We start from the raw sequence: 22,197 nt of genomic DNA on the forward strand, positions 1-22,197 counted from the left end.
GCTTCGTTTTATGTTTGTGGAGGCAATTGGATGAATAACAGTAGCGGGGCAGAGGTTCCGAGTCGGAGGCGGCTTGAAGTTGCGGCGCTCTTTGGACTGACGGCAGCCTGCAGCCATTGACCTGCTGGCACCGGCCCTGAATTATTTTCTGCCTCCTCCACTCTGCTATGAAATGTTAATGCAAGAACTCGCATTGAATGTTTGGGCAGGGGCTAAATGTCACTACCCCCCCCCCCCCCCCATCTCCATTTTGGGGTCGCCGCATAATGCATGTGGATTAGCGCCCACTTTTTTTCTAATAATGCAACGTCGGCGAAAACACGGCGCGACTTGATCTTTGACCTCATCTCCCTCAAGTATTGCTTGATTTTTATTGGGTGGCCGACCGGGAGAGAAATGCTGGCGGCTATTTTATTGGCTGTCAAGTTAAACTGCTTTAGACAAATACAGAGTGAAAAGCAACCTTTTTGCTTAAAACTTGATAATGAGCGCGCTGTTCTATTTGAGTGTATTGTTTTATCTTCTCGTTTGCTGCTGCTTGACTTTTAACAAAATCCCGCCCAACGAGTTGTGCACAAGCACCGGTACTGGTAGAGACTCCAGTACCAGTGGCTGCCACGGTGACAGACGTTGAGTCTATATCCTTCAGATCAGATCGCTGCAAGTGGAGAATGTCAGAGTCCATTTTCATCCACGCCTCTCTCTCTACTCCTCACGGGAGTTACGGCGCAAAGTCATTGTAGTGCCACGTAGTGCGCGGTCACCGAGATAAGATCACAAGGAGTCTACGAGGTGTGTGTGTGTGTTGGGGGGTTGCATTATTTGTGCGAGCCTCTCTGCCTGGATGAACTTCCAATGAAGTGGCATTCGCAAAAGGAAGATAAAGCGACGGCAGCGTTGAGTGAGATTTGAAGTGCGCATCGGCGGCTCCCGCAGCGGCGCGAGAAGGCGGCATATTAATGAAGCGCTGTCACACAGCGCGGCCTGCTCGCTGCCTTTGAGGAGGCGTGTCGGGATTCTCCCCACGTACGCGCTTGTTTGCCGTGTGCAGCCTGTGATGTGGCTGCCTGACTGCAGAGCGTCGCTCGCGGCCAGACAGGAAGGCAGCCGCTTGGTAGAAGAGGGAGGTCCCTGCTGCGCTCCCACGCTCTAGCGCGGTCATGCACGTCGCACGCCGAGTCGGCCTTTGCACATTGTGACTACGGCGGGAGATTTGTAAGAAATGTTAAAAGGAAAGTTGAGATGGAGACGTTTGGGAACACATGATGGAAGCGGCTCATGCCATGAAAAGCTGAGTTGAGTGTTTTTGGAGATGCCACAAGATGGTGGCAAAGCGATTAAAACAGAGCTGATTGTAAAGTACCAACAATGTCGAACGTATACGATCATGAACCCGTGTCGCATAAATGACGAGCAGCGGTTTCATGATTTAAGACAAACAACATTTTGCTTTCTTGCAGTAAAATGCCCACAAATGCCATTTTGGCAAGGAGGCCGGCAAAATCAAGTCAAAGTGGGTTTGTTTGTCCGCCTGCCTGCTGTTTTGTGCTCCCTTCGTAATCTGCCATTGCCACACCCTGGGTGGCATCAGAACGGGCGCCCGCTGTGCAACCTGTCACCCCCCACGCTCGCAGCGCCCGCACCGGCAGGTTGCAACAACATCACGGCACAATTCCGTTGTAAGCACGCAAGCAGAGTTGCTCCCATGGCCTGGCGGGAGTTGTCTCCCCTGGAGTTGACTTTGTTGGCTTTTACTTCTCCAAACCGATTTTGTGGCGTCGTCATCTCCGGCTAGCATTCGGGCTTGAGGTCCGCTTTCACTTCATTAAACAATACTACAAAAATACTGATTGTCTTTCCTGACTCTCTGGATTATTTCTAGTCTGCTGCATATTGGGGGAAAAAGGTCCCCGAGTTTGAAAAGCCCTCTCTCAGAAAACGGGGATCCCGCCCTTTCATCGGACTCACGCGAGGGCAACATCTGGAGCCATCAAACACGTGCGTAAGCAGATCGGCCCAGCAAGTCCGCTGTGACAGTTGGCGAGGGAAGCGGGAGACGCGGATACGACCAATGTGTACATTCAAGCTGTCACTTCAGCTCAGCGCCGCGGGCAGTCGGCCCGCTTCGAGCGTTTCACTGCCGAGCTCAATCATAACATTTTCTTATTATTAATATTACTCTTTCAGGCAATCAGTGTCCTTTTTCTCCCTCACCACGCCGCATCCTTGCTCTTTCCCCCGGAAAAATGGGATCTATTATCCAACGCCATTGTTTCATTTTCCTGCTTCCTACGTCGTCCTAAATAACACATTCGTTAGAAGCACACAAGCCATTAGGATTACGCTCGCTATTTTGTTTGATTGCTTGAGGAAATGCTTTATGTAAGAAATGCAGTGTTTAAACAGGCAAAAAAACTGGCACAAAAACCCAACACGCATCACAAGCGTGATCCAAGTGTGCCACATGTATGTCATGCTTACACACGATGACAAAGACATTTTCTGCAATAGACAATTTTTCTAGCACACAAGGCTCAAATTTGGGAGCAGTCTGCCAAAAGCTCTTGTACAATATAGCGAATATCTCTAAAGGACCACTTAAAAAAAAAAAAACTGACTTTTTTTCAGGTTTGGCTTCCTGTGACTTTTTTGTGGGTCTACAAAAGGTCATGTCGCTCGGTGAACATGTCTTAAGGGCTTGAATGAAATACAATGTAGGATACTGTAATTAAAAGTTAAAGATTGAACTGCGTGTTGAAAGTAAAGTACAAGATTTAAAAAAAAAAAAAAAAAACAATGTTTACTGGCAGTCCCCCATACCAGTGTTAGGTGTGTGTGATATTTGACTCACTTGTCTGGCCTCCCGGGCAGCTGCAGGCGTAAGCGGCATTTGTTGGCACTCTGGATCTGCTCTTCTTTGATGCGAATAAGCCTCTGCAGAGCCAAACACCAGTCCTGCGCCACGGTGGTGTTCAGGTTCTTTGATGGGAGACAAAAGCAAAGCGGACTTACATGTTGCAAGGGGGCGGGAATCATCAGATGGCGTTCGAAAAAGGGCCATCGGATTTTGGGAGGTGATTGCATGAAGCTCTTGTGCTACATCACACCAACGCATGTTTGGTGGATTACCTGGAGTCCTTCTTATCATTCTACTGCAAAATTGACTCTCATCATCCCAGCATGCTCACTTGGCAAACTCCGGGTCCCAAGTGGTTAGAATGGCTTTGGTGCAAGTAAAAATTCAATTGATGATACTGTCATCAGAATTTGAAAGGATGCAACTGGCGAGTCTCGATCGATTTTGCCTCTTTGGCTGGCAGAGCAGCAATCTCCAGAGGACAATGAGTATGTTCTTGGCACATGAAGGCAAAACTGCCACCATTAGTTCAAGAGGCTCTTCTGTGATTGCCAGATATCACCTCCGCCCGTCTTCTGCCCGCACTATGCGGCGGATGACGGCGCCACAGTGTCAGCTGCAGACTGTTAAAGAGGCGCAGTGGGTACGACTCTGACATCAGCCTTGTACCGCCCCCGCCTTGTTGATGAAATTCTTTTTCTATTTGACAACACTATAGCTTGAGCAATACAATGAAGGCAGCGTCACTTCAACAAACAGAACAAAAGGAAGGTTTTCAGTCACTAACTATGGAGAAGACAAAATGTGAATACGATTTCATGAATGTCAAACAGCAAATATGGCGAAAGTAATTTCCTGTATATTGACGGCCAAAACAAAACCACATACGTACTTGAAAACAATACTTAAATATCTGTGAGGAAAAAAATTCAATTGAAGTTGAAATCCTAAACGCACCTGGTAGGTCCCCTCCAGGGTACCCACAAGTAGCGTCACGTCCTCCACCACACAAAGGTCATGCTGAAGCTCCTGCAGTTCTTGGTAGAGTCGAGGAGGACCCAGGATGGATTTCCCTAAAACATTCCAAATGGCCGTCAGACTGCAATCGATGACAGAGGAGAAACCAACAAGCAAACAAATGACTTAAAACACTTTGGAGTGGCCAATTTTCTTTGAACACTTTATTCTTCATGACTGCACAGCACGCTCTGAATAGCAGGTGAGCTAATATTTTAGAAAATGAGCAACGTGCCGTCCACATGAAATAACGTCCGGAATACTGACGATAGAGAAGATTTGAAAAAGGATTTCCGTCGTGTCAAAGTATTCACATACTGTAAGTAGGCACGACAAAGTTGACATTTTGACAACGCCGAGGAAAGCCGCACGAGCACGAGGAGAACGTGCAAAATCCACAGAGGGAAACCAGACCCCAAAGCGGAACTCCAGACGTGCTAACCGCTAATCCTGCATGTGAAATGATGTCAAACAAGAGTAAAATGTAGTACCTCTAAAGAATGTACGTGCTCTTGGCTAACGGATAAGGATTTGGTAGACACGGAAAACAAATAGGAGCGGTAGTTTTCACAAACTGCAGAGGTAGAAATGAAAAACGTGTGCTGCGTAGCGGCTAGATCGATCTTCATCATTACGGAGTGGAGCTCCAGCCATGGAATGTAGAAAGTGTTATTTGGGCCTATGATGCCCTTTTCTGGGCCAAGAGGAGCGCAGGTGTCTTATTAGACGCAAAAGACGGCATCGATTTGCAAGCGGCGCTTCAAAGTCTCGCTTGCCTACTGCCGCCAATCGATGGCGCGCCTTCGCCGGCTGCGCGAGTGTCTAATTAAATCGGCAAGGTGCATTTGACTGCAGAGGTGTCACTGCCAGCGTGTAATAAACAAAGAGACGGATCACAGGGTGCTGTACGCGGGCTTAGCGACCCCTCCCCGGGGACTTGTTGTCTATCCTGGTGAATGGAAGCGGGAGGATGTTTGGATGGCCTTGAGATGTTCATTTAAGAAGCTCTATCGTAGGGCTTTGCTTTTAATGGCATCCCAGACGTGGGGAGCCCGAGACAGCCGCCGTGCGTGTGAGGAAATCAATGGGTGGGAAGAAAGAGAGCGCAGGATTGCATGGACTTGTTCACAGGCAGGACGAAATTTTCTGTTTTTTTTTTTTTTCTTTCTCCTCAATATGGGATTTCTAAGAGGCTTCCTGCACCTAATTTCAGGTCACTCCCAGAAGAACCAAATGGATTTTGCTACATTGGTTACTTCTGTTGATTGGACATTATGTGCTGCTCGTTCTGGTGTGTGCAACTTGGCCACACGGAGGCAAAACAATAAAAACATATGACGGACAGCTATCGACCCTGAAGGCTATCGTGGTTCTTCGATGAGGAAAAAGAAAATGTCTGAAAAGTCTTGTTATATTTTTTGTCTATCCATAATAGATTTAAAGATGTGTTTTAAGAACATGGCAAGTGATGCTGCTTTTCAGCCCATCTATGGCGACAAGCATTTTTAGATAACAAAAACGATAACTAAGTAATGAAAATAACAGATTAGAATACACTAAAAATGGAAAACATCTTTGTTTGAGGCAGCCATACACTCTAGTGCGGATGACCAGAACAGGAGCACCTCTGCCTCATTTTGAGCTGGGAAAAACCCTCCCGAGGTGAATGTGCTGAGTTGTAATCCAGCGTAATCCCGTAAAGACGGGATACGGGTTTTCACGCTCTCAAATGGCCGTGCGCGGGCAGCCGCCAGCCCGGAGCGCTCGCTCTAAACATCGGCTTTTCCGCAACTAAGTCGCACCAGTGTGACGGCATTCACGCTCGCCGATGGATTTCCAGCCTCTCCGCGGGAACAGGTGAACGTAAAGCCTTGTCTGATCCGCATCCAAAGTCTGCATAGGACGATGAAGGCACTCCAATGAGGAGGAGAGTAAGATCCACACTCGGTGGCTTTGTTCTCTTCCTTCTAAATATTTCCATTGTGATGATATACGCATGTCCACGGTCACATTCAATTTGGTCAAGCTGTGTCTGAATCTCTTGGCCGCCAGTTCCAAACTAAACGCATCGGGCCTGGAAAATGGCGGTACAGTCCGGCCAGATTGATGACGGCACTGCGGATGTGTTTGAGGTCTATCAGAGGGAAATGAGCCGGCGGTGACGCTGCGGCTCGTCTCGCCTGGCATCTCTGTCCGAGATAAAGCGGGTCAGGGCTGGCGCCGGAACACGTGGCCGTCATCGCTGCGAAAAAATCAGTCCTCAATGCGAGTGACAAGCAGAGCGGACTCATCTGCAGCCCTGTGCGGAAGACTCGAGGGCAGGAACAGATTAACCGCGCCGAGTGAGCGTACGTGATGAGATCAACCCTGGGGTGTCCAAACTACGGCCCAGAGAACATTGGCGGTCCACAAGATGGAATTGATGAATCACCTCGACGGAGACGCATATGCGGCAATTGGATGAAGCGGTTGACGTGGGCTTGATCTCAGCTCGGGCTCACCTGAGGCCTGTGCGCTGCTTTGCCGCCTGCTCGCATTCTGCTGGTAGACAGCGGCCTCCTTGCCCTGGGAAACGTCCTGGCCCACCTCCACCACCTGCACCTGCTGCAAGGGAGCGCTCCACTTCATGGTGTACTTGGGCCCCACCGGAACCAGGCTGCTTATGTCTGGAGAGCCCCTGGTGGGGACGACATTGCAAGCGTCTGTCAGTGATCGGCCCACTTTCACTTCCACGCACACAAAAAAGGACGCTTTCCGGAATTTCAGCACACAACGGCTTGGAAATTTGAAACTGAACCGGCCACACCTATTTTTGGTTTTATAGGCTGAATCGGTATCGCTTCTCCGGGTGGTTTTGGCGGACAATTTTGCGTCTTCTGTGAATGTATTTTTGCAATTCCGATGTGGCTCATCGCACGTGTTGCTAAGCCAAGCCAAACTGGACAACATGCTGCGACGACAAGCTCATTGCCATTCATGTATTCGTGCAATCACGCAGACAATCAACATTTGTCGAGAGACGAGAAGGCGGGCAAAGTCAACTTGGGGACTCTTGAGTGCAACGATACACGGAACAATGATTACTATGACGAGAGGGCTGGAAGCTGCAAATAAAGAAATAAATGAAGATTCCAAAGGAAAACTCCGACTCTGTGTTTTACTCGATCGATGATGGTTCTGTCACAGATGGTTCGTAGGAACGAGCCCAAGTTATCCAGCATTTTTGCTTCAAAGGCCGAGTGAACTCTCAAGTAGCACCCAAAAAGCCTCGCAGACATCTGCCGTATGCACGACGGCGGAATATTCTCAGACCGTTGTCACATTGGAGCCTGGCGTAACCTCATTGCCATTTGCCGCTCGTCCCCCGAGGAAAACTCAACTCAAAGGCGGCATTTGGCTTCTCTCAGCGGGACTTACTTGACATTTATGTTGGCGCAGATTAGGACGTCGTCAAAGAGGAAGACCTTGCGCTCCTTGGATTTGAGGACCTGTCCGCGCTCGCCGTACACGGTCTCGATGAGCGTCTCGCACTGGACCAGAGAGCCTTGCTCGAGGTTCAGTTGCTGCGTGGGACAATTGAATGGCTTAGATCAGAAGAGAGTCCGGTGAGGATGGTGCGAGGAGCACAAGATGGCACTGGGCCTCTTGCTCGCTTGTAAGCCACAAATGTATTTTGATTGATTTGATTTTGATGAGTTATCATATGTGACATCGCCACATCGCGCCACTGCGACTTCGATTTTGACAACCGGAGCGTTGCGATCCATCTTCAGAGAGCAATGACTGGATGAAGAAGAATATCCACAAACATGATAAAAACGCACTTTGCTGCATATCAGGTTTGCTACATACACAATTGAAGCACCCAATAACGGCGTTTTATTCAGGAGGAAGCATTTTTATCTCTTTATCCCGCTTCTTTTACGAGTGTCTAAATCAATACGTCCGCCTGCTTTTTATGCATCACGCGTCAAACTCGAGCTGCCGGCAGTGAAGAGCTCAGTCAAATATGGATTTTTGGAAGGGTTTTTTTTTTTTCTTCTTCTCAGTACGGGCACTATGCAAGTTCATAAAAGAGGCAAACTATTTTGCGAGCAGAGAAGTCATCAATGTCGAATCGAGGTATTCTGAATACAGTAGCTGACAGCAAGTATAGTTTTGTTTAACTTTTCATTTGTGTTATTTGTCAAGGAAAGAAAGGAAATAAGTGTCGCACTCTACTTGAACAAACGTACAATGAATGAGAAATAAACGGAATGTGAAATATTAAACCGGTTGTGCGTCATGATTAAATCACTGTGACTGCTTCAGGTGTGCTTTGGTCATGAGGGGGAAGAAGAAACATTCGAAGAAGACCTTCCCAACTATTGTAAATGACTCAGTAAACACAGTAATACGATTCATTTTTCATGGAGGATAAGGGAAATATGATTCTTGTCTTTTCTGTTTACATTTGGCAGTCAAAGCAAATACTGGTGCTATTTGTTAATCCGTCTATGGTGTTTTGCAATCTGCCCAAGTACGAGGCAAAATGTGAGCTTGTTTTCAATCCACATGATGTGATTCTCTTTCGTCTTTGCTTCGTGGAGCAGAAAACTTGAAGACTTGTTTTGGAAAAATTGTTCACTATCTGCCATGTCGCTGCTTGCCAACTTTTTACCTCCAAGTCGAAGTTAAAAAACAAAAAGTTCACAACGCCTCATATCTCAAGGCACCACTGTGCTTCTTTTACTAGTATTTTTTTAAACACACATATCTATCTGTCCGTGTGAGCACTTTTGCCAATTTGAAGCAAGTCTCACAATACTGCCAGCAGCGAGTAGCTCATTGAAAATTGGGATTTCAAGCCTCTCATCATGTGATGTTTATATGATGAAAAAGGCGTGTCCGCCACCCGCAGTGCGGGGAAGCATCTTGGAGGACATCCTACTACCGCAGCGTCCACCCGGGCGCTTCGCTTGCGGCCCGCGCTCATAAAGGGAGTGATTGGTGGTTTAATGGCTTCCTTCCTGTGAGACCGTATCCTTAAAGTCGGCAGTATCAGGGCACAATGGGCTTTGCGGCACATTTATGTGTAGGCTGCGTGTGTGTGCGTGTGAGTACGCATTCATACTCGGACTGTTATCTGTTCAATCTGGCCAGCGTAGACAGTTTGAGGCGCAGAATGAATATTTCATTGGACAGTTATGGGGGCAATAGAAGAAGAGGTGCTCTCCCTTTCTGCAGTGTCACTGCGGTGAATTGGGTGCGAGGAATAAAGGCGGATTGGCTCAATCTAGAAGACCTGGAACGCATCGGCTGACTGGGAGGAGGAAGTAGTGGGGGGCGTGGGGGGGCTTTTGGAGCCGCTTCCGTTGGGAGAGCGTAAAAGTAAAGCGCTCTCCGCAGCTTCCAATTAAATGTGTCATTTAGCGTCTAATTCTTTTTATACAGCGCAGCATTTGTTGAGACGTGCAGCTGCAAGATCTCATTTCGGGATGCTAATGGAGAGTGGCTATGATAATAGGCGTCATATTCTGGAGTTAATCACAATAAAACAAAAGTGAGAAAAAAAACACCTCTCCACTATGTAGAGATGACCGATGATAAGAATTCTGGTGACTTGTCTGGAATTGATTCTTGATAAATGGCGTCTTAGAGCCTAACATGTAATTGTTTGCAGGACGATGGGAGCGTTATGGAAAATGGATGCTACGTGTCCGATTTTTCCTTTGCACTCAGAAGCGCACAAAGATGTTTTCGTGCCATTGGTCACCTTGCTGAGCAGACGATCGCTGACGCTGCGCGCGAGCTGCTGCGTCTCAGCGATCTGGTCGGCGACCCGCTTCTGCTCGTTGAGCTTCTCGGCCAGCGTCTCCAGCTCGGTGAGGGCGAGTTGCAAGGGCAGGCGGTCCACGTGGCCCTTGGGCGTGTTCTTCAGCATGTCCTGAAGGGGGCCGTAAAAGCGAAGGTTGGCATTTTCACTCCCGGGAGCGGCGCTTCCCATTTTAAATTTATGGATCAGTGTATGTGGAGCAAGCAGCGCACACATTAAATCACTGCCTACCTGCAGAAGTAATATGAATTGGGGGAATCGCTGAATGGGCTTCACCATCAGTCCATAGAGCGTGATGCGGTCCAAGCTGGACGCTTGCTTCTTCTGCAGAGGGCGGGACCCAAGGGGGAGAGGAGGGCACAACGGCACGTTGTCATTGACAGGAAATTCGATGACCTGCTGCTCTACTTGAGTAATTGTTTGCTTCTATTACCGTAATTTTCGGACTATAAGTCGCGTTTTTTTTTCATAGTTTGGGTGGGGGGGCGACTTATACTCAGGAGCGATTTATATACATATATATGTTTTTTTCACTTTTTTGGGCATTTTATGGCTGGTGCGACTTATACTCCGGTGCGACTTATAGTCCGAAAATTACGGTAATACCTGAAACCAAAACGATACAACAAACTGTAAAACAGCGTTAATCCCGAATCATATTCTCATGCAGTGAAGAATTTCTGTCGACAACCCAGGCTACACTTAACCCCTTCGAGTCATACTGTAAAGATCTCAAATAGTCAAGCCTTATCATTCCAACACACTTCCTTGGGGTGGATTTGTGACAAGCCTACGGCTTATTGGGGTATGACTAAAGATGGAAGCTGGAGAATCCGTTCTAGTCCACTAGTGGAGACGCTTCTCAATAATTCAAAATGCTATGAATAATAGAAAATACATAAGCGGCGGTGATTAAGGACATTGCAATTTCTTAATCAGGCCAGTGATGCTCAAAGCTCAGAGGCTTCACAAAGATGGCTAATCCAGCCCCGGCCGGGAATGCCTGGCACAATAATATACATCACCTGACTGAACATTGAGGACAGGACCTGAATTTCTCTACGGAGACAAAATGCAGCACCTGCAGTAATCCTGCCTCCAGTAATCATTTGTGAGAGGCATCAAGCAGAGTCACAGCCACCAGCCGGCAAATGGTAGTCCGGACCCCCGGCGGGGTTCCTTTATGATTTGTTATTCTTTGCGCTGTCACTTCCAGGTGGCCGGGCGACAGGAGAATCCAAGTGATGCGGCTTGACACCACGGAAATTACAAGGTGCTAATGTTCCTCTGCCACCATTAGCTTGAGTGGTCCTCTCCTTGGAGGATCAGTAAAAGTGGTGGAGCTGTAGAAAGGGAATGATGGTGGAGGGAGTGTGGGGGGGGCATTAGCAACCAATATGTCTACAGCAAGCCTCCGTCTATTTTTGGTTCGCTCCTCACAAATTCACTCCTCAGCAGTACAAAAGGCATTGCGGGTCACAGCATCGCCTGGTTTGTGCAAATGACACAAGAAGTATTTCTGTAAAAAATAAATAAAGGCACTCTCTGGTGAAAATGCTACGAGGATAACTTGTTCATGTAGTTCAAATCAAAGTCAGATCATGTGACTTGTTCGCCACCAGAGAGATAACGACGTCGCGCCCTTTCACCTGTACACTTTGAAGCGAGCATTCGAAGCAAAGGAAAAAAAAAAAAAGCGTAGTGACTCACATGGCTGACTTTTGTCCAGCCGGTGTGGTTATTCTCAATTGCGCTGTAGTTGAATGGTGACAACCCAGGGAGGCCGTGAAACAAGCAAAGTAATACACATGGATTGCTTCGCTTCATTTCTGCTCACTTTGACTCCATCTAAACTACTTTTATGGACTGTAATTAGTAATAAAGGGAGCCGAAAAGGGAATAATATGAGGCAGTAAGACATTTCCCACCGTAACACGGAAGTAACCATTCTCCGTCGACCTGTGTCAAATAAACACCCGCTGCTGCTTCCTAGTAAATAAACTGCCCCTGGCTGCTATTTGGGAAAATGAAGTAGATATCCCCAAACCATAAAATGCGCCTACATCTAATAGGACCTATTTTCACAAGAGCGGGACATTTATAAAAGACATAAAAAGGTAAGTTGTGAAAAGTATTCGATTGTCTTCTTCCAAAGCCAAGACGTATGCATTATTAAAGGGCCACCACCCTTGGGGGCACGAGAGACGAGTCACAATCAGCCCAAAACGCCGCTGAAGAAAACAAACAGCACATCTTCATTTGAGGGGAAAAATGGCGCGTAAAACCAAAGCTCACCTTGAGGAATTCTAGAAAGGCCGGTTTGGACAGGCAGGCCTTTTTAATGAGCGCCATGGCGTTGGTGAAGTTGTTCACGTAGTCACTGTAGACGTCCAGCACCATGGACTTGGAGAACTGAGGACACACCGAGGAGCAAAGCGGCTTGAGCAGTGTTTACTCTCTTCACTCTGGCAAAGGTGCTTTCACACTGAACTTCATGCGATTTATGAGTTTAATTCATTTGGGGCGTATGTTGAAAGGAAGGGGAAGAAGAAAAAAAAAAGATACATGTGGCGTGATGTTTTTTAAGAGCTATTACTGACATGTTCTCCCAGCTTTACTAACACTGCGAACGGACGAATAAAACATGCAAAATTAGCTAATGATTAGAAACCATGGATGGGGATTATTCTCCATCCTGGTTGACTTGCCCTCTCTCCATTGACATCTTTTTTACATCATCCTCTATGGAGATTGATAGTCTATTTAGACAAAGCAAGAATTCCGTAGGCTAGAAAAAGAAAAAAAAGTTGACAGAATATAAACTTCCTGAAAAATCTACTCACATACGCTACGTATTTGCAATGCTTTCCTTGCGCTTTCTTCCTGGATGAAAAGAAAGGTCAATCCCATCCTACACTTTCTTTTCTTTTCCACCGAGGCCTCATTTGGCACTCGGTCTGCGGACAGCAATAAAGCAACACTGCGTGATGCCCGGCAGAGAATTAGAGGCTGGACCCCTTGGCGCTGATGGACAAATGAGTGGCGATAATGGCTGCGGAGCTGCACAATCCAAAAAAAAAAAAAAGTTTTTTTGGGGCCACAATGCAAGCCCCCCATCTTTGCCAATTTTCTCAATCAAACTCCTGCAGCTCACTTGAACTGAAGAGCGAGAGAGCGAGAGAGCGAGAGAGCGAGAGAGCGAGAGAGCGAGAGAGCGAGAGAAAGAGAGAGCGAGAGAAAGAGAGAGCGAGAGAAAGAGAGAAAGAGAGAAAGAGAGAAAGAGAGAAAGAAAGAAAGAAAGAAAGAGAGAAAGAAAGAAAGAAAGAAAGAAAGAAAGAAAGAAAGAAAGAAAGAAAGAAAGAAAGAAAGAAAGAAAGAAAGAAAGAAAGAAAGAAAGAAAGAAAGAAAGAAAGAAAGAAAGAAAGAAAGAAAGAAAGAAAGAAAGAAAGAAAGAAAGAAAGAAAGAAAGAAAGAAAGAAAGAAAGAAAGAAAGAAAGAAAGAAAGAAAGAAAGAAAGAAAGCTCCTCATACTGACCGAGGCGACGAACAAGTCTCCGATTTTCTCGCAGCTGTCCCATTCGGCCACGCGCGACGCCAGCGCGATCTGGAACATGGAATGGCAATGGGTGATCTCCCGGACTCTGTAGAATATGGGCCGGATCTTGCGAGGACTCAGGATGCGAGGCTCGGCTTCCAGCAGAGGTTTGTGGTAGTCCTACAAACACACACGCAGAATAGCAAGTGAAATCAGTCAGTCTGCGATGCTCATCTACGTGAAGACACCCATCACGTTCATGTTTCCCTCCAATCGGGGAACGTGGTGGCCATCGAGAATTCCGGGAGATTCCCAAGTGACTGATCTATTGAACTTGCCATCAAACATACAAGCGCCTAAATGTGTGTGTGGCCCATTAGTTTAGCGAACGAAAGCAAAGAGTTGTGACTCTTCTACTGAACAAACACAAGATGAGGAGAAAAGTGAAGCTGAATTATTTCAACTTGTTTAGAAGTAAAAAGGCGAGCGAGGCGTGAGGACTCATCGAGATGTTGCTAAAGCCTCCGAGAAGGAGCCTGCTGGCACATGTCTTCAAGTGGACATGCTTTCTTTGTTTTCGTCTGCACCCCACCCTCTCGAAAAATCCATCCAGCAGTGAAGAACGTCACAACCTTCAGTGTCTAATTGGGCTTGTGGACAAGCCGCCTTTTACCACTCGACTGGACGCTGTGACAAGACAGACATTTTTCCAGCGAGCTGCACATTGCAAAGCGTCCCATCTGGTTGTGTTGTTTGTTTGTTTGTCCCGCGTGAACAATCACTCATAAAGCTGTCACGGGATTGTCTCGTGTTTGATTTCTATTGTGCGAGGTGTCGGCTATCATGAACAACTGTCAAGAGGAGCGATTGTGTTAGTTGTAGGACACGAGCACACAAGCTCCCAGGTGATTGAATGTGCTGTGGACTTTTTTTTTTGTTTTTATTTGACTCCGTATATTATTTCCAGTCGTTCTGTTCATTTCTTCTGCACGAGGCGGCGGTCGTAATTAATAACAAGTGTGAGGAGACACTGCATTAATCGCACGTGTGCGTGCCCATGGCTGAATGAAATTTTTGATCTCGCACTACTGTTCAAGGTGGCGGTAATGACGAAGAACTGGCAAGAGGAGCGATCCCATTAATCACATGACAGGTCTCGGTTGCATGTGGCGGCGGAGAGGCCCCCTGCTCACCTGCAGGATCCTCCGCAGGGACTCCAGGTAGCTGCGCTCGCTCTGGATGATGGAGCCGAGAATGTGGCGCCTGACAACCTGCAAAGACAACAGCTGTCGCTTTAAGAGGATGAGATGGCGCTGCGGCTTAGGGATGCTAGCGCATATCACCGTGCGGCGGCAGGTAGAGGAGGGTGACAGTTTGAAAATCGTAACCTGGTGGCTGGTCAGGCCCTCCGGCATGGCGCTCAGCTGCGGCGGCGGATGCGTCACGTCCGATATCGCCACATCGAGGTAGCCCGCGTCGTCCTCTTCAACTGTCGCCACAAAGACACAAGTGGGGGGGGGGGGAAAGATAAGCAACAGACTTAACTGAAAGCCTCCAAAATAAAAAAATAAAAATAAATAAAATAAAATAAAATATATATATATATATATATATATATATATATATATATATATATATATATATATATATATATATATATATATATATATATATATATATATATATATAATAATTGCAATAATATTTGTGAGGGTGACTAATAAGAGAAAAAGGATTTTAAATGTTCTCGCCCACTTTTGGACCTTTGTGTGTCTTCGTTCGTGAATTTTCAACTTTATAAATCCATAAAACCCGAAAAAAGCTGTACCAGGAGGTTTAATCCAAACAGGCTTAATTCAAAGTCTGATAAAGTGTTCAACCTTGTCTTTTAACTTGTATAAATAGTTAACGATAAAGGATTTAAAAGGTCACCTGAATGGTTAATAAAGAAAAACGATGGGCCCCAACAAGACTAGAGGGCTCCCGAATAGTGAACAGCTAAAAGCTACTAGCCAAGGCTAAAGCTCAAAAGAAAGACATTTAAGTCGGTTACCGACGGTGTCTTTCCGGTGAAGGAAGGAGACTTTGCGCATAACGGCCATTCTGGTCTTTTCAAGTCCATCCTTGGTGTTGCTTCTGGCCGCCTTCATGAGCTGCTGCACCTGGTTGGGGGGTGCAAGGGGAGGGGGTCATCAGAGCTCTGTCATTGGCTCCATGTCCTACTAACAGGACGTGATCATGGTGGGAATCTCGACATCTGCGGCTCCCCCGCGAGTCCTAATCAGACGGGTGAACGAGATGATGGCGGTGCAGGGAGAGTCACGTCTGAGGACGAGTGTGTCAGAGTCCACCCCCTGAGCCCGGCAACCCGACCCCACGTGGGGCCCAGAATACACTGCGCATCACATCATTGTCATATTTTGAGATGACACGCCAGGACAAGTAAGGTCGTGCATTAAAAGATTGTTAGAAAGCGGTTAGAAAATGCCTCCAAAAAAATAGAGCATTCAACAATGACATTTTCATATTTAAACGGTACAATAGGATGAGTTGCAAGCACAAGCAGCTGAAATAAAGGGGAGCGCGCTCTGCCTCTCCAAATATGCACCACTCTAAGAGTGGTGTCAAGAATGAATGAGCCAACACTCAAGTTCTAATTATTTCTACAATTCAACTTGCAGGTATTCGTCTTCTTCCATCATCAACTCGCTACTGGATGGATTTCCTGCTGAAGATGTTATTTTGTTCATAGTGGCTTACTTGTACTAAACTGTCCACGATTGGTTTGGAGGACCAATCCAGATCAGGGAAGCGTGATACTTGCAACTAAATAGAGCAAGTTATTGTAAGTTAGCCAGATCGGTGCCAAACTTTTTAACAATATTGTAATATTTGGCACAAGCTTTTCCAGATATTTTGGCTTTAAAAAAAAAAAAACACGTACGGCAGATGCTTGGAATGGTAGCCAGCATGCATTTTGAACCAACTAGCAGTTATCACTTCAGCTGTCGAATTACACACTCATTTCTTAGAACTGCAATAGTCATGACAAAGACGAGGTCTCTGTGACGTCCAGGAAAAGGATGAGTATGGCCCGAGAGTCAGCAGAGCCTGTTGGCAAACACGTAAACACACATTGGAGATACCTTGATGTCATAGTTGTGCTTGCCAGACAGCTTGATAGCCAGCTCACGCTTGGTCCGGGCGCAGCGCTCCCTCAGTCGCCGCACTTCGGGGGACAGCTACAGGTGAGGCAAGGGGGTGGCGAGTCAGCGTTAAGGAAAAACAATGGGGAGGCAGCCGGAAAAAAGAGGGCAAAGGAGCAGCGACGCAAATGATCAAAGCGAACCAAAACAGGAGTCAGAAGAGTGACAAGGAGTGAAAGCAAGGCGCAGTTCATGTGTTTCGGGGAGTTTGATTTATGAGACCCGTCAAAAAGGGTCAAGTGTGAAAGTAAAAGAAAAATCAAGTTCCACAGTGGGAAAGCAAAAAAAAAAAAAGGAAAGGGGAAAAAAAACTTAATTGGGTGAAACAAATTAAAAGCAATGTGTTATGGAACTACAAAAGCTAATAGTTAATGTTTCCTCAGTAATTACTCCAGCATTCCTTCTTAAAGTCAGCTCCTCAGCAGACTGAAAAGTGCACAGACTTTCCCAAAGGCCTCCGCACTTTAATTACCTGAGCAAGTCATTCCGTGTCTACATAGATCACGCTTTTGTTTCCCCCTCTTCGCGCTGCCATCGATTGAGCGTCCCTTGAATAACAAACTCTTGCACGCAGATGGGGTTGCAAAAAATAAATAAAAAAGCATAACCTTACTCATATTAGTACAGATTACATAGAGCACAGGCCAGACGGTGAGATGTGGCCACAGCGCCATCCAGTGGATGAAAGAGGAACAGATTGGGACATGTTTTTAAATTGGCAAAATTCACCAAACACCGGCGCAAAAAAACAATCACAACTTAAAAAGTCACTTAAAAAACAAAGATGAGTCCCCAACACTATTAACATCGCAGAATTGGTTGAGGGGACGTATGAAAAACTCCCAGCAACAGCTCAGGCTGCTTGGCAGATATAACAGAGTGTAATTTACCTTGCTGCGTGTAGGCATTTTGCTCTCGCCGTCCGACTGCTCGTCGTAGCTCTCAAACTCGCTGGAGCTCCATCCGGTGCCTGCGCTGGACGGAGCGCACGAGTCCCGCTGAACGTCCTCGTAGAGCGTATCTACGGACCGCACACCCATAGTATCAAAAAAAAGAAATCCCACATGAGGTTCCAGGTGGGTCGGGCACATCTTGCACGCACCTTCATCGGGGGAGAGGGGTTCCTCGCACGGTACGTCGTCATAGATGACGTCAACCTCGACCCCACGTGTGGCTGGTGGAGAAATGTATGCATATTACGATTGAGTGACAATTTCACCTCAGAAAATGTTTTAAAATTATTTGCTCTTAAAAATACATGCAAATGTGTTGTGATGAAAGTACGTGAGCAGCGATTCTTTTGTGACCTACTACTCTCACCAGTATCAAGGGAAGAAAAAAAAATTGTCGCACGTTGCAAGGCGTCTTACTCTCGTCACTACGAGGCAAATTTAGCCCGCTAAGCATTCATCGATTAGTCATTTGTGTGCGTGGCTTTTCTCCTGAGCCGCCCAACAGACGTAATCATTGTTTTCTATTTATCTGATTAGAAAAGTCTATTCCTTCACGGATTACTCAGCCGATTTGCAAAGCAGCTCCCTGCAAAAAAGCAACTGTTTTTCCTACCAAAAACAAAAGAGGATTACCGACACGAACGCCCGTTTGTGCTGCCGGGGGAAAACAACGACTGCAGCTATCGAGTGTGAGCCTTCAAAGCATTTGGAGGGAAAATGCCTCTTGCACCAAGCAGGGAATTTAAGTCAAAAGATTTAGAAATTACAATCACGCTCGATGCAACCTAAAAACCTTGAACACAGGATTCTGCTCAATACTGTAAAAGAAAAATATTTTAGAAAAATACCGTATTTTCCGGACTATAAGGCGCACCGGACTATAAGGCGCACCTTCAATGAATGGCCCATTTTAAAACTTTGTCCTTATATAAGGCGCACCGGACTATAAAGCGCACCATTAATGCATCATGACAGATTTTTAATCCAAATCAAATCATTCTTTATTTTATCTTTTTTATTTCAACTTCAGACGCAACAAATTACTTTATAATCACAAAATAATGATCCATAGTCTTTTTGATTCATGATTCAAAGTCTTCAGCAGGCCACTTATGATTGATTTCATGACACAATGCTTCGGGCCAGTGTAAATTTCAGAATTTGGTCAATATATAAGGCGCACTGGACTAGAAGGCGCACTGTCAGCTTTTGAGAAAATTTTAGGTTTTTACGTGCGCCTTATAGTCCGGAAAATACGGTATATGAAATCAAGTACAAAGTGTTGCTAATGTTGTAGCCTGGAAGTAGGCAGCAGACCAACAACAGTCAGCTAAAATGAATTTGATGGTCATGAAAATACGGATTTGTATTGGAATTCTCCTTTCCAAGGCAACTTTTTCTTTGCGGTTGTCTTGCGCAAAAATGTTTTGCAATTGATCCTCACCCCGTCGTAATCGGATTGGGCTCAGGTTTGCGCGGTGACAGAGGATTACGTAGTTTGATAGAAGCCACTGCCTATTTGTGGCTGGAGAAATCAATCAAGTGTGAGAAGCGCTGCCTCCATTTAAGATCAAGCTCCCCTGCCGCCCGCGTCACCGCGTTGTCGCCCGCAGCCGCTTTAACAATCCAAGCCAAATGTCGGAATGAACTCGATTCCTGAGGTGAGCTCGGCTTTAATCTGCGCCGGTGATACTTCCCGTTGTCAAAGTCATTCCGACGCGTACCTTCGGGCGTGTCCCCGGAGCTTTCCTTCTCTGTTTGCGCATGGCCGCCTCCCAAATCCCGCTCCAGCGTTATTGGCTCGACTGCTGCAAGGACCCTGCGAGATGCCACAACATCAGCACAGTGAGGCCAACAGTAAAAAAAAAAAAAAAAAACATTGACTCCCCTCAAAAATATTTACAGTATAATTAATATTAAATATTATTCGTTCAATCGGCCGATATTAGTTTTTGGGCAGAACCCGACCAATTTTTAACCAATTATTAACTAAACACATTACAACATAGGACAAATATTTTCCTGTTTAAACTCAAACACTGCCAGTCTGCAGAGCGGGGAGCTTATGGAGGAGGGGGCGTGAGAATCTCTCGGCCAATGCAAATATCGCCGACTCTGGCCCAAAGTGGATGTGAAATCCCTCAGACTTCCATCTGTTTTTCTTAAGCCCGCCGCCCTTCCTCCTGTGCTGCCCCCTGGCCTCCAGCAGGGAGTGCTGCACATTTTGGAGGCCTGAGACCGATCGACGGACATCTCCTCCCTTTGAACCACTCCTGCAATGGAGTGCAAACAGAGGTGGCAAAAGTGGCACGCTCCACTTAAAGGGGACGTCTAAGTGATTTTTTTTTTTTAAATTACGTACAAGGCTCATTACGACTCGACAGTAGATAAATATGAGGTGATCATTTGGGCTTTGCTGAAACTATCGTGTAATATCCACCTGCGTAAAATGAATGATTAAATTCCTTTACTTTAGGGAAAGTAACCAAGTACAAACTGAAAGATACTTGAGTAGAAACGTAAAAATGATTTTTCACTGTCATTATCCATTCTGCCATTCTACAAATTTACTTCTTCATGGCACCTACTAGCTAATTCTTTTGCTTATGCAGCACATGGAGCCAAGGTGACGGGAGGGCTTTACTTGAAAGATAAATGCACTTGAAAGGAGCTTCCCGGGAGGAGGGTGAACTAGAAAGAGAGCCAAGGTGGAGATAAAGTGCTGAAAAATAAAGTCGCACTCAGTTGTCATGCTTGCCTCTTGGTGGGCTTCGTGAAGACTATCTGTCAGCGTGTAAAAAAGGAAGGAACAAAAGTAAATGTTGGCCTTAAGGAAAGAGAGGAGCGCTGCCTTTAGTAACGGCTATATTTAAAAAAAGGGGGGGAGAAGTATATCGACAATAACAAAAGGAAAGTAATGTCATATTTTTCCAAAAAGTGCTGACACTCTTGACACCTCCATGGTGGGAAGTAGCTATTGATAGCTCGCCATTTTCGGAGCTCAACTTATTGACTGAGGCAACGCGGAAATTGTGGACTCTGCAGAAATTATTCCTGCACAAGAAATAGTCAGGACCTTGTCGTGACTCCTCTCACGCGCATGGTCCGCATGGATATACACTCCACTCCTCTATTAATGTCCTGCACAGAACAAGCTTGACTAAATGAAACCAGCAACTCGCTATGTACATTTGAAATTGTAAACAGGAGCGACCAAAATATGTTTTTCTTGGGAAAGAAAATGAGATGTTGTCTCCGGTTCCAATCGTGTTTGTAAACAAAGTCTGTTTCTCGCCTGCTTGACTTGCTCTTCAGTAAAATTCCAAAGGATCAAAATGTGTCACAGCAGCCCCTGTGACCTCACGCTCTTATTAGACACGAGAATGTAAACAGGAAGAAGATTCGCCATATTGAGCGCTGATAAGCAAATGAAGCAGCACAAATAAACACAAAATGGGGGCAGAACTCTTAGCTGATTAGGTTGCTCGACAATCTCGCAGGGTAGCTGACATTAGCGAACACTGTGAGAAATAAAATAGGTGAAAAGCTAAGTTTTGTTTTAATCTTATTGTATTTGATTTGATTCTACCTTTCATTCTTGTATTTTATAATTATTTGGTATTGTACACTATCGCTAATGTTGTTGGGCCACCTGAGAACACGTTGCATGAAATAGAAGCAGGCTCCACGGACATTTCTTTTCTGTGATGCTTCATAAATCTTCAGGATAATAACAAAGCACATGCTAGCTCGAAATGATTATCTCGTTCAGCACTCACGTTGGATGCCAAACCGTCCGCTGTTTTAGCCACGCCTAGGAAAAAAAAATTGTTACATCTTGACCACTGAGTACTATATGCGGTAGTTCTCGATCACAATGTTCTGAATTACAAATGACATGAATCCAAAATATATACTTTTGAACAAAAAGAGAACCAAAGTGTGCACAAAACGGTCTAGGTGGTACCCACCAAAGTGGGAAACAAGACTACACCCAAATCGACTTGCACCTGGGCCAGTTTTCCTAGCACAGGAAAGTCCACAGGAATCCTGTCTGCAAGAGTAAAGGTTTCTGAGCACACTTCCTAGAAGGCCACATTTTGGGGCAACCGGGCCAGGTGGGGCAGGGGGGCAATATGAAGCGACCACGTGAGTCATGGTGATCACAATTCAAATTTAAAGTAATTTAAAGTCATCGTGATCACAACTCAAATTTAAAGTACCGTATTTTCCGGACTATAAGGCGCACCGGACTATAAGGCGCCCCTTCAATGAATGGTCCATTTGAAAACTTTGTCCTTATATAAGGCGCACCGGACTATAAGGCGCACCATTAATGCATCATCTCAGATTTTTAATCCAAATCAAATAATTCTCCATTTTATCTTTTTTTATTTCAACTTCAGACGTAACAAATCACCAAAAAATGATCCATAGTCTTTTTGATTCATGATTGATTTCATGACATAATGCTTCGGGCCAGTTTAGGAATTTGGTCCATATATAAGGCGCACCGGACTATAAGGCGCACTGTCGGCTTTTGAGAAAATTACAGGTTTTTGGGTGCGCCTTATAGTCCGGAAAATACGGTAATTTAATTCATTTGATTTCCTTGTGCCATCCGGCGCCATCTCGTCACACAAACACACGCTTGTCGTCCGTCGCTCTTCCGTACGTACACGTTGCGTCGTGGAAGAGCGACATCTCTGTACGTCTCGACTTTACCGTGTTAGAAAGCATCTCTGGGATGTGATAGCAACTTACCCACGAGCTGAATCGGCACCTGGAGCATCTGTCAAAAAGAGAAAGACGCA

General features: G+C 45.9%; 1 protein-coding gene across 5 annotated transcripts in view; it reads right to left on the reverse strand.

Moving 5' to 3' along the window:
- arhgef10la (Rho guanine nucleotide exchange factor (GEF) 10-like a) overlaps nucleotides 1-22,197 on the reverse strand; it is a 57,848-nt gene that overhangs the window by 28,909 nt on the left and 6,742 nt on the right. For 3 of the 5 annotated variants that reach the window (XM_061291503.1, XM_061291505.1, XM_061291504.1), the window contains 16 exons: nucleotides 22,148-22,175; nucleotides 19,108-19,202; nucleotides 17,533-17,604; nucleotides 17,321-17,451; nucleotides 16,371-16,466; nucleotides 15,278-15,386; nucleotides 14,613-14,713; nucleotides 14,418-14,495; nucleotides 13,225-13,404; nucleotides 11,985-12,101; nucleotides 9,921-10,013; nucleotides 9,630-9,800; nucleotides 7,292-7,437; nucleotides 6,376-6,551; nucleotides 3,815-3,930; nucleotides 2,852-2,979 (listed from right to left, as the gene is read on the reverse strand). In XM_061291503.1, coding sequence (XP_061147487.1) covers nucleotides 2,852-2,979; nucleotides 3,815-3,930; nucleotides 6,376-6,551; nucleotides 7,292-7,437; nucleotides 9,630-9,800; nucleotides 9,921-10,013; nucleotides 11,985-12,101; nucleotides 13,225-13,404; nucleotides 14,418-14,495; nucleotides 14,613-14,713; nucleotides 15,278-15,386; nucleotides 16,371-16,466; nucleotides 17,321-17,451; nucleotides 17,533-17,604; nucleotides 19,108-19,202; nucleotides 22,148-22,175 — 1,837 coding nt within the window. Of the gene's footprint in view, nucleotides 1-2,851; nucleotides 2,980-3,814; nucleotides 3,931-6,375; nucleotides 6,552-7,291; nucleotides 7,438-9,629; nucleotides 9,801-9,920; nucleotides 10,014-11,984; nucleotides 12,102-13,224; nucleotides 13,405-14,417; nucleotides 14,496-14,612; nucleotides 14,714-15,277; nucleotides 15,387-16,370; nucleotides 16,467-17,320; nucleotides 17,452-17,532; nucleotides 17,605-19,107; nucleotides 19,203-21,162; nucleotides 21,198-22,147; nucleotides 22,176-22,197 lie in introns of those variants that run through there. The other 2 variants (XM_061291507.1, XM_061291506.1) reach the window with 2 other exon arrangements.

This window comes from Syngnathus typhle, linkage group LG11 (genome assembly GCF_033458585.1).
Source record: "Syngnathus typhle isolate RoL2023-S1 ecotype Sweden linkage group LG11, RoL_Styp_1.0, whole genome shotgun sequence".
Lineage (NCBI taxonomy): Eukaryota > Metazoa > Chordata > Actinopteri > Syngnathiformes > Syngnathidae > Syngnathus > Syngnathus typhle.